General features: G+C 46.7%; 1 protein-coding gene across 1 annotated transcript in view; it reads right to left on the bottom strand.

Moving 5' to 3' along the window:
* Nucleotides 1-17,493, bottom strand: part of SSH1 (slingshot protein phosphatase 1) — a 339,738-nt gene that overhangs the window by 105,626 nt on the left and 216,619 nt on the right. Inside the window, exons 8-10 of the mRNA XM_069214779.1 lie at nucleotides 12,308-12,502; nucleotides 8,306-8,399; nucleotides 7,412-7,540 (exon numbers count right to left, since the gene is read on the bottom strand). Coding sequence (XP_069070880.1) covers nucleotides 7,412-7,540; nucleotides 8,306-8,399; nucleotides 12,308-12,502 — 418 coding nt within the window. The remainder of the gene's footprint in view (nucleotides 1-7,411; nucleotides 7,541-8,305; nucleotides 8,400-12,307; nucleotides 12,503-17,493) is intronic.

Raw genomic sequence — 17,493 nt, 5'->3', positions numbered from 1 at the left:
TGGAGTTCACCTTCTATGTCTGGAGGTTCGGAGTGAGTTTTCCATGCACCAGGCCTCGTGCCTGTTTTGCTAGTCCAAGGATCAGCAGGTGCATTCCAGCCGTTGGTGCCACCTCTCTTGCCAGGTCCAGGGAACAGGAGGGCAGTCCTTCTTCGGTCCTCTCTCTTGTCCACATATGGTTTGAGATCTAGATGCCAAGGATGCCATATTTGTGCCTAAAAAATGCTCCCAGGAAATGTGTAGCGGTCACTTGCCAATAGGTTAGTAGGATCTTTCCCAGCTGATTACAACTTCCTACAGAGTTTGGCATCTAGCTATACCCGAGTGCACTATTCTGGCCACTCTCCAGATGGCAGGACCAGTCTCTTTGACTGTGTGTAAGTTGTTAGTCCACCCTGGGGGGGGGGCTACCTGAGGGCTACACGCCCACGGAAAAAACAGTTCAGCAACTGGTCTCTCATCTCTGCCCCAGACACCAACCCACCTACCTCAACAAAAGGGTAGTCCTTCTTGTGAATGTCCACTATGTGTCCTTCAAATGTGGCTTCCCTTTTGAAGCTTACCTTTTGGGCTCACACCCTGTGGCTTCCTGCCATAGTCAGGTAACACCTCTTCCAACAGCAGGCCTCTAATATTCTTACTCCCGGGAGTCACTCACACTTCTCCCCTGGTAGGTAGAATACTGTTTTGTGGCCAGTATCTGTGTGTGGCCACTGGAAAAATTGGGCACAGAGAGGCAACTTTCTAAAAGTTGCACTTACTTAAAAAGTTACTTTAAATCAGACATAAGCATCCAGTCAAGTTTAATGTGATGATTAATTTGATACCTTCAAGTAGTTTAGTAGTCTCATCCAAGATGTAGTACAACTGAGTTGTCAGCGTGTAACCATGTACTCGCCAAAGGGGCTACTAGCCTTTCCACAGTAAAAATGACAATTTGGGGTGTTTACCGTTAGGACATATAAAAAACAAGCATTTGCAATGCAACGGGTCTCGCGTTTGCTCATGTTAGAGCTGATAGCGTTGTAAACTCATAACCCGAGTTTTCACATATCGGCTAAAGTGCATTTATGCACGTAACCCGAAAAAGTGCAATTAACTATGTAAAGCGCTTGATTTCTGCCAAGCGAAATCGCGCTAGTAAATTAGAGAAAAAGTAGTCCACGAGCCGGACAGAAAACAGCGAGCCTCGCATGTTTTCTGTACTTGGTCGATGCGCTCGAGGAGGGCTAGCCACCGGAAAAGGCATGACCTATGCATGCCTTAGACTAATGAAAGCAAGCAGATTTTAATAGGCAAGCACACGAACCAATGAAAAACACGGACATGACGTCAACAGGGCTCCGAGCCCTTTTCTAAACACTAAAGCGTCTCGCTGCGATACGCATGCGCGAGCGCATGCAACGCAGGCTCGACCCTAAAAAAGCATGTCCCGCACCCTGTCTTAGGATGTGATAGGCCTGCTGTACGGTTGACATATATATTAGAAAGGGAGGTTTGGGCTTCGCCATTATGTAAATGGCAAAGCCGAGTTAGCAGTTTAAAGTGGAACTACCAGTCTACATTAGAAGGCCGAGAGACATGTTTTCACGTTGTTGCAGCAAGGGTTATACAAGTATTGCTAAAGTCATGAGAGGGACACTCTAACTTACAGGCCTTAAGCCCCTCTGTTCCATATACTAGGGACTTATAAGTAAACAAAATTATACCAATTGGGCATAGAACATCTAACATTACACTTTTAAGCGTCAAAGCATTGGCACTGAGGTCTGTTTATCAAGCCTTGGTGCACTCTCATAATTGAGAAACCAGCTGCAAAGGGGTGTGTGGCTTCGCACCAAACAAGATGGCAGCAGCCTAATGTGGCTTCCATAGCACAGTGCTTAAATATCCCTGTTATCCTGTTCTTAATCTGGCTATCCAGGATTGAGCCTGTCCTTCCGTGTCACCGGGATATCTAAGGAGAAAGCAAAGGAGCCTGGGATGCCGGTTTTGGAGCATGGAGTGGGCAAAGCAATCAGATGTCTCCTCCATGCCCTGTATTGCAGCACACACAGATTTGACTCGGCTTTGGTGCTGGGCGGAGGTGCCTGGCACTGTTCGTGGGTTGCCAGAGAAGTAGGTTGCCTGGCAGTCAGCAGGTGGAGCTAGCGCTGGGCTGAACAGGCCTCTGCGGCATGAATGTGGGAGCAACAAGAGGTGCAAATCGGATCTACCATGACTGGTGCAGCCTATAAGCCTTTAAAGAGGAGCATTGAGGCCTGCAATGGATTGTGCCCTGGGGCTGAGGCCTATCTACAGTGCGTAGGAGTCAAGTAAGACCTGTAGTGGCATTTTTCTGGAGGGTCCCGATGAGGAACCCTAAAAAATGTGGGACCCTGAGCCTGACTGAGACAGATAGCTGTCTGGAAATCCTTCTGAGCACTACTTAAGACTGGTAATTATATACTTTAGAATGGTGGTGGCAAAGAGGCATACCTGCTTCACAGCGCTCTCTTGGAGCGGGGAAATGAGCCTCTGACTTTGCTGTACTTACTAGAACAGAAATGGTGGGTCGAGAGACAGGACTGTGTTGCTGGCTGCCATCCGCTTTTTGCCCTCTTGCAACGCTGCCTGACGAATACAATGAGTGGATTATAATGGCCCAACAGAATCGCCAGGACACTACGCCCTCCTCACACACTATGCTCAAGAAAGGAGGAGGGTCCCAAGGGTCCATGGGGCAATGGGCATAATGGAGGAGCTCACTTGCAAAGACCTTGTGCTTGCTGTGCAAGCTAAAAAAAACACCCTGTAAACTCAGATTAACACTGTTTAAGTAGAAACAGGCCTCATACATGCAAGATCTCAGCAAAGTTAGCAAAAGGATGAAATCAGCAGATATAACAATTGTTACATTAAAGGAATAGGTCAACACCCAGCGATTCATAGGCTTGGCCCTTAGAAAAGATACTGTAGCGCTGCAAGCAGGTATGGAAAATGCAGAGGGTTGAGCATGTTGAAATAATTTCTGCCTGGGTGAGGTCTCAGAGAGGGCTTCAGTGTGGACTTATTCGTTGAAGAATTGATCGTGAGTAAGGCGTCATCTTAAAGGCTGCCCAGAGACGGGGAGACCTGAAGTTTGAAAATATCACCATTCAAATATTTCTAAACTTTACAATGGTGGTCCAAAACCAAAGCCAGTCCTCTGATAAAGTCAAGCGTCACCTGCGGGAGAAGGACATAAAGTACATGATGTTTTTCCCAGCTAGGCTGTGAATTATGGCAGAAGGCAAATTGAGGACCTCTGAAACACTGGAAGATCTTGGGAGTAGCCCAACAAATGGCAAGCTGTGTGCCCTCAAGCCCCACATCGGGCAGCGGGTGGCAACTACCAGTGGAAACAGGGTGGGGCTGCAGTGGGGGTGACGGGCCAACAGCCAGAACAGTACCAGCCAGAACACCTGCGGTTCTCCAATGGCGGGGCCCAGATGACACTCCATCCTGGAATGTCTCTGGGGACTATAGCTTGTTGGCCCATGCAGGCTACTCCACTGGTTTCAAAGAGGTTGCAATACTTTTGAAAAAGGCTTTCCCATCTTACGCAGTGAGGTCAGTGAGCAATACCCTGGGCAGGTACGCAAGGATAGTTGAAACGTAGAATGAACTTATCATAATGGTGGGTTGGTTAACCACCACGGACAAACAGCAGGACTAGAGGAATTGGGGATCCTCCTTCAGCAGCTTCCAGATGGTCATATTATCCTGGGAGGTGACTTAAATTTGGTCATAACAAGACAGCAGACCACCATAGCAGAGCTAAGCATACTAGGGACCTGCAGCTCAGTAGATTTATAGAAGAGATTGGAATGGTGGATGAGTGGAGGAGATGCTACCCTCCTGCATTACAATACTCTTCCTTTTTAGGAGTGCATAATTCCTTTTCAGGTTTGGATTACTTATTTACTCAGGATCTATACATGCACTGGCTCCTCAATATTAGATTTTTGGCTCAAGGGATCTCGGACCATTGACCACTAAATGTTGTGTTGGGTACATGTAGGAGAAGGGAACTTCGAGGTGGAGACTAGGCCTGTGGTGACTGAAAAAGAAAGGAGTGGTGAACGAGCTTCGCTTGGTTGCTGACACTTATTTCCATGAAAACATAAGGGTTGGCTCTGGTGTTATCTTATGGGAAGCATTCAAGGCTGTGCTGTAGTGACAGGTGATTTCCTTTACCTCAGCGAAACACAGACCCGGGTGGGAACAAATGCTAAGGGTGGAGGACCAAATCTTAATACTGGAGCGGCAATATACTCAGTTTCCTCCTGAAGATTTACAACACCAACTAGACCTTAAATGTAGAGATTATCAGCAGCTGGCATTGGATGCAGCTCATGCGCAATACCAACTAGAGCAGAAACAAACGATATGAGTTGGGCAACAAAGCTGGCAAATTGTTAGCAAGGTTGGGCAGGAGAGATGAAATGACAAAATGGGTGAGTGAGATCCAAACCAAGGTAGGTGAGAGGGCTAGCGGCAATGCAAATATAAAATACTGAGCATTATAAACTGCCAGAGAGGTGGCCGATTTCCTTAGAGACATATCAGTCCCTAGGCTCACTGATACTGATCTGATGATACTGAAAGCACAAATTACAACTGTGGAAATATAGGAGGCAATTAGGACCGTGCAATCAGGTAAGGCTCCAGGATCCAATAGGTTACCTATCCAGCTAAACAACTGTAACTGGCAAGGTTTCTGCCACTTCCTGACAATGAATGTTGCAGCAAAGAAGGAGGGCTGCCTGGTGAAAGAAAGCTGATTGGCCATGGTTTCAGTTATACATAAGGCACATAAACCCACTGACTATGCTCCTTCTATAGGTCGATCTCTCTCCTAAACACTAAAACAAAAATTCTTCCCAAGGTACTGGCGATCACATTGACCTGGGTGATAACTACTCTTGTACACCTAGACCAATCTGGCTTTGTCCCTGGAAAAAGCACAAGACTGAACCAGAGACAAATGTTTGGCTATGCGACCTGCATTGACGAGTCTACTGAACCAATGATACTGGTGTTATTTGATGCATCTAATACCTTTGACTCCCTTGAGTGGCCTTACTTGTTCTGGGTGTTGGAATTGGTGAATATAGGGCCTGGCTCCCTGGCATGTGTGAAACTGCTCTATAAAGACCCTCTGGCATGTGTTAGATTCAGCAACGAATATTCTGCAATGTTTCGTCTGTATAGAAGCACCAGACAGGGTTGTCCATTGTCTCCTATGCTCTTTGCGTTGGCAATGGAGCCATTAGGGTGTTGGGTTGAAGTGATCTACTGGTCAGGGGTCTGCAATGGGACAGCCATGGGAGGAGAGAATCTCCTTGTACGCCAACAACAGCTTGCTGTATGTCTCTGGTGTGGAAGCTTTCAATCAACAGACTAATGCAGATTATACAAATATTTGGGATATACAGTGGATTTTGCATTAACTGTTCAAAATGTGTTCTTTACTTGCTGTCAAAATGGGAGGCAAGAGCACCGATAAGGGGGCTGTCCAGTGTGCTTCCAATATTTGGGAATCCAGATCACTGGGTGCACAGGAGACCTCCTGAAGGGCAACATCTATAATATCATTGAGAACTTTAGAAGTGATCCTATGCACTGGAAAACACTCCCACTTTCTCTACTTGGCAGAACAGCGTTGTATAAAATGATAGTCCTTCCCAAATGTATTTATGCCCTACAAAACTCACTTTTTGCTATACCAGAGGGCTTCTTTCAGAATATTGACAAGGAGCAGAGGCAACTCCTGTGGAATAATGGTGCCCCCAGAACAGTGCTCTCTAAATGAATCAAAGGAGTGTATGAAGGCAGCATAGCCCTTCCGGACCTCAGGAAATATTACTGGCCAGTACAATTGGTTGTAGTAAATGACTGGGTGTTTGCAGATCAGGCTGAACTGTCTAGGGAAAAGTGTATGGTCTGGTCGACATATATTAAGGTGGAATTGCAAATATGGGACAAAACTCTTTGACAGGTGGGGTGGTCCTCGGTACTTACCAAAGATACTCCACTATGGGACTCTTAGAGACTGAGCAAGGTGCAGCTCCTGACTGGCTTTGAATGCTGGGATTTTAATGGAATTAGTGCATTGAATGATATACGAGTGGATATAGATATAACAAGATTCCAGACGCTTAGGGACTAATTTGAGATGTCTGAAAGCGAGGTCTTTCGCTACTTGCGCATCAGACGTGCACTCTGTAAAGATGTACCCAAAGGTACACACATTGAGGAAGCAAATCCACTAGAAGATAGAACACTAGACAAACACTTATGGAATAAAGTCATTTATCTTATATACTAGAACCTTATAAACAATTTCCCTGATGTATTGGAGGCTCTGAGTGGACTATGGGAGCAAGACTTCAGAGAACTGATGGATGATGAATCATTTAAGTTGCTCCAGGGACCTAGGGAGGTGGTGATCAAATCAAGGTTTTTTTATTCCAGTTAACCATGCTACATAGGGTGTACTACACTAGAGTACTGATGCCGAAAACTGGCTGGGTTGGTAGTAATATCTGCAACAGAGAATGCAGAAAGAGGGGCACATTCCTTTACACTCTATGGGAGTGCCGTGAGATACACTCATACCAGTGTGAGATAATGGGGACCCTGGCCATTGTGACGGACAGCTGCTGCTGATCAGTGGGAAGCTTTGCAGCCTGGGTATATGGGGGAACTAGCCCAGCGCTAGATACCAGCACCTATTTTGAAATCTGGGTTTAGTTATAGACAGATGTATATTGCGCAACTGCAATACCACAACTGGAGCAATGGACTCGAGATATGGATCAGTGTACTGGGGCTGAACGATTTGTGTATATGAGGGAAGAGGCTGCCTACATAACTTAAAAAAGGTATGGGACCCATGGCATCACTACACAGGCTTTTTTGAGTGTTTTTTTCTGTACGATGCGACTCAAAGGCCTGAAATGCTACTGCAATCCTACTGTACTGATCGAGGGCATACCCGCGCACTGGGATGCATTACACATCATGTCTGTTATGATGTTGCTTCTTCGTAAAATATATATATATTTTTTTAAGAAAAACTAATAGCATCATTCCAAAACTTTGTGGGTGATCATGCAAAAAGAAGCATTTCCTTACAGGTACATACAAGTTAACTCTGCTAAACCTCATGCACTAATAGTTCTACATGCTATACGGCACACAATAGTTGCAAGAAAACTTATATGTTCAGCTTGCTCACTGCAGAAACCATTAATTAAGTATTCATGGATTCAAGTATTCATGGATCCACATCGAGTGCCATGAGCGTATGTTAAAAAACAATTCAACAATAAATACAAGTGATATAAAGGCTCATTGGTTAGTGACAGACGATAGTTCCACTCACCAGATAGAGATAATCAAAGATGGGAGTGGGCTTATCCATTTGCCCGAGAATAAGCAACATTTCATTGTCAATGTATTCCTTATATTCCTTCAAGTTGCAGTTCATCTTCTTCTCAAGTTCAGTCCGAATCTGAAAACAAAACCATCAGGATTTAGAGACTTTTTTTACACACGCCAGGTGATTTTAAACCAATGCTCCTTTAAGCCTGCAATAGCATATGTTAGGTGACACACTGTAGTAAATAGTAGAAAAAAAACAAAAGGGCAGCGGGAAATGTCATCTGTAAAAACATGAGTTTTACTCTAGCTTTTCTAAAGGAATATGTAAAACTGCATACTCTTGTGAATGGTATAAGGCAGACAAAGAAAAGTAATCATTAGCACTGAAGTTTGGAAAATAATTATGCTCTAGCCTCGCTTTGAGGACAAAGTCTCACACAATCTTACGTGGTGCAACAGTCTGACATTACAAGATTATTTTGTGCAAATCCAAACTATCGTCCTCAGTCAATAAAGCCATAAAATAAATAAACATGTGATTGTGCAAATGCTCTCACATGTTGCTCAGAGCGTATGACGTGGTCTTCAGGCAGAGAGCTGGAGGTCCTGTGGTTGTGGGGGCTATTCAGAGAAAGCTTCACTTAGCTTCCTTCTACACAGGGCCCACATGCACAACTTGCCTTGCCCACCTCCACCCCATATGCCCACTAGGCTACATACAAATGGTTGATAATCCTGTAGTAGTTTTAATTAAACCACCACTCATCCTTTAATGAAACACAGATGGAGTCACTTGGACTTAGCATAGTAGGATTGGTTAGAACAGTAAATTAAGGAAAGTGTTCTTAATTTTTTTTCAATAAGTTAATAACTGATGCAGAACAGAATGACTCACTTCTTTGCAAGTTACATTTTCCAGGTCCTTGCTCATCATGATACTGCGGAGTTGGGCTTTAATGACGCACTCTGTTCTCTCCCCCTCCGATGGCCTGAAAGGCAGAAGCGTAGTTCAGTTACAAGGATTATTATTAAGCAAACTTATAGATAAGCTCCTTCCAGTGGCTTCCGGTAATTTGGCACGCTCTCTATATATTTTAATACTCGATGTAAAAAAACAGCTTTTCAAGGAAAAAGTACAATAAAATATTTACTCCACAGTTTCCCCTCCCCATCACCGTGATTCCCACCACAGAAGTAGTCAAATGATTTACACTGCACTTCTGTGAACATGTATCTCCAGCCATACATTTATCTAGTTATTAATTTATGAAGCAAAACATACACCCATTGATGTGTAATGCAATTTGAAATAGTGTTTGTTTTTTCCTTCTCATAAAATATTATATTTTACGCACCTTTTCCACACAAATTCAAAACAATATACACCAGTAATGATTTACATAAATCATACCATTTTGTCATTTTTTGCTGTAATGTTTTTTGACCGATTTAGAAGTTATATTAAAAAAAAAAGATCAGCCCAGTTTATTTTTCATGTGCCATTCAACTATGCATTACAAGGATTGCTGTCTCCATTTTAAAACGCATACCGCGGTTGACATAAGTGACACATATAATCAAGTCAACATGTCCACTGGAAACACAAGAGGAAATCACTGTTACGCATGTGATTGATACACGGCAAAGGCTAAACAATGCGTTAATAGTGCTTTTTTTTCATTGTTTAGCTTAACCAACTTTCATTGTTTTGTTATAATCAGTCTTTCCACTCATACTCATTTGTGCAGTAGCTATTCAGTCGCTGCAGGCAAACTGGGTGGTCGAGAGGAGGGAGAAACCTTACAGGTACACGTATAAACTCATCTTAAACGCCTTTGTGGAAACATCATGTTTGAGCCATCTAAGAACCCTAGATATTAACAAAAAATGCAGTGGGAGATTTTTCAAATGCACAATTGTGATTTATGAGCCCTTTGACTCAATCTAAAATAGGAATTAACCACTTCCAGGTTAGTAATGCTGTCTCTAAAAAAAAAGCTTCAGTATTATTTTTTATGCAAAATACAACATATCTTTCCTACTTCATGCCAATACATTTTTAAATTCTAGCAAATACAAAATAAGTGTGCCAAGTTACCAGCAACTTGTTTACATTTTACTTCTGATAGAATGGAAGCGACAAGATTCAATCTCTCTAGGGTAAATAATACCCAAGAATTACCTTGTAGAAAATAATCTTATCACGGTCAGCAAATTCACTCTTTCACGCTCATCATGAATATTCATATTTAAGTACAATTCTCACTTATTTATTTCTTAGGATTGCTGTAGAATGTAATATGCATTTATGTGTTTGCATCTGTAAAGTATGAAACCTAGCTCAAGAGCAATGGCGCACTCAACAGGAGGCATGGACCCCAGGAAGACAAAATCATTAAAGGAAGGTCAAGGGTAGACTGTTGGGGCAGATGTAATGTTCCTTTTTCTATTGACTCAATCATTTACGAGGCAGCTATGGCACAGTATAAGCCCTCACATTTATTCTTTATCGCCCTGAACATTTCACTTTGTACAAAAATGCTTATAACGTAGTATAGTCATTGTGCAAGCCACTACCATCAGAACAGTAAAAGGGATAAGGCTAAACATACATCAGGGATTAAGGAGGATGTTTAGCACAGGGGGGAAATTTGGGTGGCAGAAATTCTACTGAAGGCCTTTGACTGCACTTCTTTTCCGTGTGCTATTGACACAAACTATAGGACACGGAGCTCTATCAAGAGTACCATGTAACTGGTCACATTACTTCTATGGTTCCTTTAAAAACTCTTGGGTTCAAAGGGCTAGTGTTGTCCTGACAACCCTTACTTTCCAACAATGCAGTGTGGTGGCAAGGGTAGAGGATTAAAGCAAGTGAGTGTGCAGCAGACCATGAACACTAAAGCAGGCAAACAAAAAAGATCAGATCTATATCAGTATCAACTTTAACTGGTCCACACTTAAAGCTTCACTCTGATGCAAAGATGGCAGGTACATAGGGTTGCCACACCATTTTTAATGGGTCCTGCATCCAACTAGGTATATTGAAATTAATATGGGATCTTCAGCTCATGGGTAAACTTGGGCCTTCACTGAATACTTAAATACATTATGAACATTACAATGCAATGTCTGCAAATAGGATAGAACTGCATAAAAATAATATTATAAAAAATTGTGATTTTGCAAAATTATCCACAATTGTGATTTCCATAAATTTGATACCCTGTTTTTGTAACTCCTTTGGAATAACATGTCTGAAGGGGTAACAGTGAGGCACTGAAGGTAAGAAATTGGATTTTTCTGGAAGTGTTATATTCAAAATAATGGTATTAAGAATTGAATGACTGAGTTTAGAGGCCAAAGCGTATCTCCAATTGGCCTTATATATCAGAAATAAGAGTTACAGCAACTGTGAGGCCTGAAGATCTTCTTACGTTTTTAGGAAACGACTCAAACAAACTTTGAAGTGGCTCAAACAAAGCATGAGATTGGAGAAAATGACTACATGTGTTTTCCTTGTAATCTAACAAGGTGATTGGATTACCAAACACAGGTGGTCATTCTGACCCTGGCGGTCTTTGACCGCCAGGGCGGAGGACCGCGGGAGCACCGCCGACAGGCCGGCGGTGCTCCAACGGGGATTCCGACCGCGGCGGTAAAGCCGCGGTCGGACCGGCACCACTGGCGGGGTCCCGCCAGTGTACCGCGGCCCCATTGAATCCTCCGCGGCGGCGCAGCTTGCTGCACCGCCGCGGGGATTCCGACCCCCCCTACCGCCATCCAGATCCCGGCGGTCGGACCGCCGAGATCCGGATGGCGGTAGGGGGGGTCGCGGGGCCCCTGGGGGCCCCTGCAGTGCCCATGCCACTGGCATGGGCATTGCAGGGGCCCCCGTAAGAGGGCCCCTACATGTATTTCACTGTCTGCTGTGCAGACAGTGAAATACGCGACGGGTGCAACTGCACCCGTCGCACAGCTTCCACTCCGCCGGCTCGATTCCGATCCGGCTTCATCGTGGAAGCCTCTTTCCCGCTGGGCTGGCTGGCGGTCTGAAGGCGACCGCCCGCCAGCCCAGCGGGAAAGTCAGAATTACCGCCGCGGTCTTTCGACCGCGGAACGGTAACCTGACGGCGGGACTTTGGCGGGCGGCCTCCGCCGCCCGCCAAGGTCAGAATGAGGGCCACAGTCTTACCAGCTGTAACAACGTGGAATGTTTCTTCAAAATACCTTGCAAAACTGACTTTAGGCAGGGGTGTGTTATAAACCTAAGTAATTTATCTGATGGTGTATGTTTTGTGAACTTTCTAAAGTTCAGAACAATTGATGCCGAAACATCCTACCACAAATATGTGCAAATTAAACAAATTATTTAAAACTGAGGCTCAATATTCTCAACCTACCAAAACTAACTGCTTACCCCACACTTACTCTGGCCTAGCAAAATTCAGAAACCTGATGGATCAAGCTGCAGGAGTGGGTTTTTCAGTGTACTGCTGAGCAACATGGGAGCAACACTGGGGATCTGAATTATTAAATGAAGAAATGAATGTTGTAGCAAAAGGTTTTATATATACTCATTAAGTCAATAGTACACTCTGCAGTAAATAGAACCATGCACTCTATTAAACTACCCCCTCACATGCAAAAATTATTACAAAACTCAATTTAACTTAAATTGTACCCAGGTATGGGAGCTTTGTATAATCACAAATAGGTGCAGGAATGCATAACTGTTGAGAAGCAACTATTTCCCCTAAGTAACTGATGGCGCATTAGCGTGGTGTGGTCTAATTCAATGTCTCCAGGCAAAGCTTCACAAGACTGTAAATCTGTGCACGAACACGAACAAGCATATCAATTAATAATTTCTGTATGAAAGTGAGAAAGGACTAACTTATCTACAAAGAGAACAGGAGAATCGGGACGCGCTGATTCCAGGTCCAGCATCACATTCCATTCATTGATGGAGCTTTGGTCAGAGCAAATGCAGCTCTCGTAATATGTGGCCCACACCAGTGCCATACCCCCTGGAAAGTAGTTGTACCTCCTGGCCACTTCACAAGCCTTGTGGAGGATCTGTAGAGCAGACCTAAGAGTTCGCAAAACAAGACAAACACTCAGAATCAAACACAAGCTGGCAACATAAACTCAAAAATGAATGACAGCATTAGTTTACTTTGGAGCAAATAGATAACAAAAGAGTTATGTTAGTATAACGTGATATGAGTTTTCCATATTTGTTATTCTTTTGGTAATGTGAAGCAGAAACAGAAACAAACCTTCTATGCAGCTTGAAAATTACCTTTCGGGCTACAATAAGGTATGTGTACACTCTGGGCTGAATTACATCACCTTTTGGTATCCAGCTGTACATGCATGAGAGACAATGATTCCATGTCAAACAGATATGTCCAGCACAAACCATTAGGCATTCCTCTCTGCATGAAACAACCAGCAACACCACTGGTGATCTGACCTCAGAGGTGATCTTACCTCTTTGTGCATCATCAGTAATTGAGTCGCAAGGCGGGAGGGTCACTGGGGCAGGACTGGCTATCCACTTATGCTGCCCTCACACAATCGAATATTATCCTCTCCGGGTCTTCATTAAAAAAAAAAAAATGCTCCTCTTACTTAAACGATAACAATGATGTGACCGAGGCTTCAGATGTTAGGATGGGTTAGTACATTAAACAGGATAAATGGTAAAAATTAAATTCACTACTTTGGTGGGGGGATAACGCATGACTGGGCCAATATCCCCGTAAATGGAATATGTATTCCAAGTTCATCTATCTGGAATGGGGAATAACCAGCATACCCAGGAATACCGGGTACTTTTTCCCTATTTTTTAAAAACTTTATTTAAACCATTTTCAAGGCCATTACAGTACATCCAATGAATCGCATCAAGCCTACCAAACATACACTTGCAGGCACAGAAGGCAAATAAGACTGCAAATTGTAAGGGGACGGTATCGCATTTGAGCTAGGTCAGTTCTTTAGTCTGGATCCTCCAAGGTGTTGGTTTCTAGTGCCTCGACTCCAGCCAGTAGCACCAGTGCTGAAAGTCATGGAATTTCCCTCTCTCTTTTGATGAAGGTGTGAAACGGGGTCCATATCTTATGCAGTTTATCTCTCAGGGTGGCTGTGAGGCATTCCACTGCATGTATCGTCCATACCGTCACCCAGAAAGGCAGAAAGGAGGTGTTTGGCTATTTCTGGTCTACCACTAGTCGGAACTGCGAACACAAGTGGGGCTATCAATTTGCTTCGGCTGGGGAGAAGGGGTAAAGCTCATCTACCTCCATATGGCCCAAAAGAGCTAGTCATGGCAGTCGGGGTAGATCTACGTTCGTGATTCCCTTTAAAAGATCTAAAATTTGACCCCAGAACGGTTGAATTTTGGGGCAGCCCCACCACATTTGAATATATGTCCCCCGTAAATCGCAGCCCCTCTAACAACTATCAGACGCATTGAAGATGGCGGACGGGACGGGAGCGTAATCTCGAAGCTCCGGCCCGTGCCCCGTAAAAACATCCTGTGGGCCCCCCCTCGGGTCTCCGAGCGGGGCGCGATCGAGGGGGACGACGCCTCGGGCATCCGGCGCCCCCCCCCCGGGGCTCCGGGACTGCCCCCTTTCCTCGCCGGGACGGAGTACCGATCTGGGCCGGGACGGACGGGTGGCCGTGCGGCGCTCCCGGCGGAGGACTGGAGCGCCGGGAGGCTGCAAGCGCTGGGGCGGAGGGACCCCCAGCCAAAACATTGCTCAGTGTGGGGGGACTCAGGGGGTGATGTCCCCCCCCCCCACACGGGTGTAGAGAAGCGCACGCCGACCTTCGCGTGGGCCGCCCCTCCCCCACAACAGAAGGATCGGTGGCGGAGAGGCAGACGCCCAGCTGGCTACCTGGGACCGGCGGGAGCGGCGGCGGAGACGGCTGAGGTGAGGGGGGGAGACCTTGGGAGAGGCTGTAGTTGAACCACCGGCCTGTGGACCCCCCCCCCCCGACTGGGTGGAGTCGGGGGACGCGGGCGAAGATAGCCTGCAGGAGGCGAGGTGTACCCCGTGAGACGAGTCTGGCATTGAATTGAGGGGGGTTGCCGTCGCACCCCCTCCCCCTCCCAGCGTTGACTGAATTGATTCATTGGGTCCCCCCAACCCCCCCGCTTCCTGATCACATTGGGGGCGGGGGCTCGGAGCGTGGAGCCTGAGAGGGGGGGGGCGAAACGGGCCTCCCCCTGAGTGGAACAGAGGGGTCACACCGGCGAGATACCAACAGACGACAGACCAGGACCCAATGGAGTACGGAACGCTCAGCCCCCTGGGAGCAAATAGCAGCGTTTAATCGGAGGAGTAGCAGGGCACCCAATAAAAGGCTCGAGCATCACGCTACCCCGCAGTGCCCAACAGAAGGGGAGCAGGCAGGGCCTAATATCCGGGGGGGGAAAGGACAGGGTCCCCCCCCCCGTCTTATGCGTGCAGCGAGCGTGGGGAGAAGGTGAACCATCTGGGGGAGCGGCCACCTGTGACCCCGCGTCGGTAGAGCAAAGGAGACTCTACGTGCGGAACCACAGAGGGAGGATCGCCCAGCTGTAATCAAGGGCCACGCCGGAGCCCTGCATTAAAACATATGGCTCCGCTCGCGGTGAGCCGCCCGCCAGCCACAAATTATGGCTACTAGAAACAAATCCACGAAAAACCAGGACCGGCACACACAAGGGCAACCTACGGGCGAACAACAGTTGGCCCCAACCTTACAGGCTCTGGAATCTACTCTGCAATCCCACTCCACCCAGTTTGAGAAAGTACTGCAAGCAATTATGGACACTAAAGCTTCTTTGGAGACCAGGATTGATTCAGTGTCACAAGATCTAAACTTGCTAAGAGTCGATCACCGTAACGTGGCGGAAAGGGTCGGCGGAGGCGGAGATAAAGGAGATCAACCCTTCGGTCTTGGACAATCAAAAACAGATACAGCGACTGGATGCAGAGGTAAAAACTCTCTGGCGCCGAGCAGAAGAGGCGGAGGGCAGATCACGGAGAAACAATGTGCGCTTCATAGGCTTTCCTGAAAAATTAGCTGAACAGAGCACAGAAATAACCCTGGAGCAATGGTTGATTAAGGAAGTGCTGAATGGCTCTCCGACAAAATTCTTCTCGGTAGAAAGAGCGCACAGGATACCGGGGAGACCTCCGGCTCCGGGCCAGCCGCCGAGACCCCTGATAGCAAGATTTTTTAATTACAGAGACCGCGACTTAATTTTGCAACAATTTCGCAGCAAAGGTCCATTCAGATACGAAGACTCTGAAATAAACGCTTACCCAGACTTCACACAGGAAGTACAAAAGCAGCGCAGTTCATTCGTGAGGGTCAAACAACGCCTTCGAGAGCATAATATTAAATATGCACTACTATTCCCTGCTAAATTAAGAGTCGCAATGGATGAGCGTATTCATATCTTTACATCCCCTGAGGATGCCTGGACGTGGCTACATGCGAAGGGCCTGGCGCGACCCCAGTCCGGAACGGAGGAAGGAGAGGAATGGCTGACTGCCCCACAGCGAAAGCGCTCCAAAAGGAGACCGAGAGGCCAGCCCACAGAAGAGCAGGCGGCGGAAGAACGGGCAAAAGTCTTGAAGGCCACCCCACTACACACACAGAACACTTTCGAGGCCTTAAGGGAGATATCGGCGGATGGCCCGGACTCTGACTCGCTCAGCTCGACATCCGGCCTCACGGAATCGCCAGTGGGACCGAAGCTCACCCCCCGAACGGCGGCCGAACTGTAAACATAGCCAGCCTCCAGCTCTTCTTCTTCTTCTCTCTCTTCCCCCCCCCCCTTCTGCTCCGCCCCTGCTTTTTTCTCTTTGGCCCCCCTCGCCCGCCCCATCTCTCTCTCTCTCGCCCCCCCCCCCCCGGCGGTGCGGGCGACAACCTGGTCGAGGTGCCCGTACTGAATCTGCGCCTCTACACGTATCGATTAATGCTGCCGTGGGCCCTGAACGGCCCCAACTGTGTCATAGACGGTATTGTTTGGCCGCGGCAGCCGGTGGGGGGGGGCGCCAGGGTGGGGGTGGGGCCCCTTTGGGGGGGGGGACCCAGCGGGGCCCAGCAGTACAGGCAGCTGATGGCTGCGGAAGGGTGTGGGCCATCTGTGCTGGCCGCATCTGGTTGCTTATATGGCCGCCCCATGGGAGTTCGAATGGACACCAAGTTTGTTGTTTGTATGTCAGATTAGTAAATTGTTATTAGTTAAAAGTTTTAAAATGAGTGTGAGTGGAGGGTGTGCAGCAGGGTCAGTAGTTAAACTGCTTTCAAAAGGTCATTTCAGGACACAGGGAATATTGTTAGCGCAGACACGAAGCTGGGCAAAAGTGAACGCAATGGAGGGGACACGGGGGGACATATACGGGTTGGTGGGATGGGAGGCAATCACACAAAATGTAAAATGGCACTAAGAGCAAACCCACCCACGCACCAATATGATATAATCATGTGGAATGTAAGAGGGCTGGGGGCTATAAGTAAAAGAAACAGGGTTCACGATCGCCTCAGAAGACAGGGCGCACATATAGCCATTCTGCAGGAGACACACTGCTTGGAAGCAGACCTCTGCGCACTGCGCGGGAGATGGGGCGGACAACTGGTGGGCACAACTTACTCGGCATACGCCAGGGGAGTGCTGATCTGGATAGCAAGGGGAGTCCCCTTTATCATAACACACCAGACGATTGACAAAGGTGGCAGATATGTGGCACTAGAGGGGGCCCTGGATGGCAGACAGTTGACAATAGCTGGAGTTTATGGCCCTAACAGTGCCACAGCCGAATTCCTAGACACGCTCACCCCAGCTCTATTGGAGAACCCCAAACCCCCAGCCATATGGGGAGGCGATTTTAACAGCATCCCAAGCACAGAACTAGACAGGTCCGTCAATGCCCCAAAAACAAACCCAAATAGAACAGCCAGAAGCCCCTTGCTTGGATGGGCGGCGGAAATGAGAATATTTGATTTATGGCGCATGAAACACCCCCAACGGAGAGAATATTCATTTTATTCAATACCACATAAGGTACA

Source organism: Pleurodeles waltl, chromosome 11 (genome assembly GCF_031143425.1).
Source record: "Pleurodeles waltl isolate 20211129_DDA chromosome 11, aPleWal1.hap1.20221129, whole genome shotgun sequence".
NCBI classification, from domain to species: domain Eukaryota; kingdom Metazoa; phylum Chordata; class Amphibia; order Caudata; family Salamandridae; genus Pleurodeles; species Pleurodeles waltl.
This window is presented reverse-complemented; position numbering and strand designations above follow the sequence as displayed.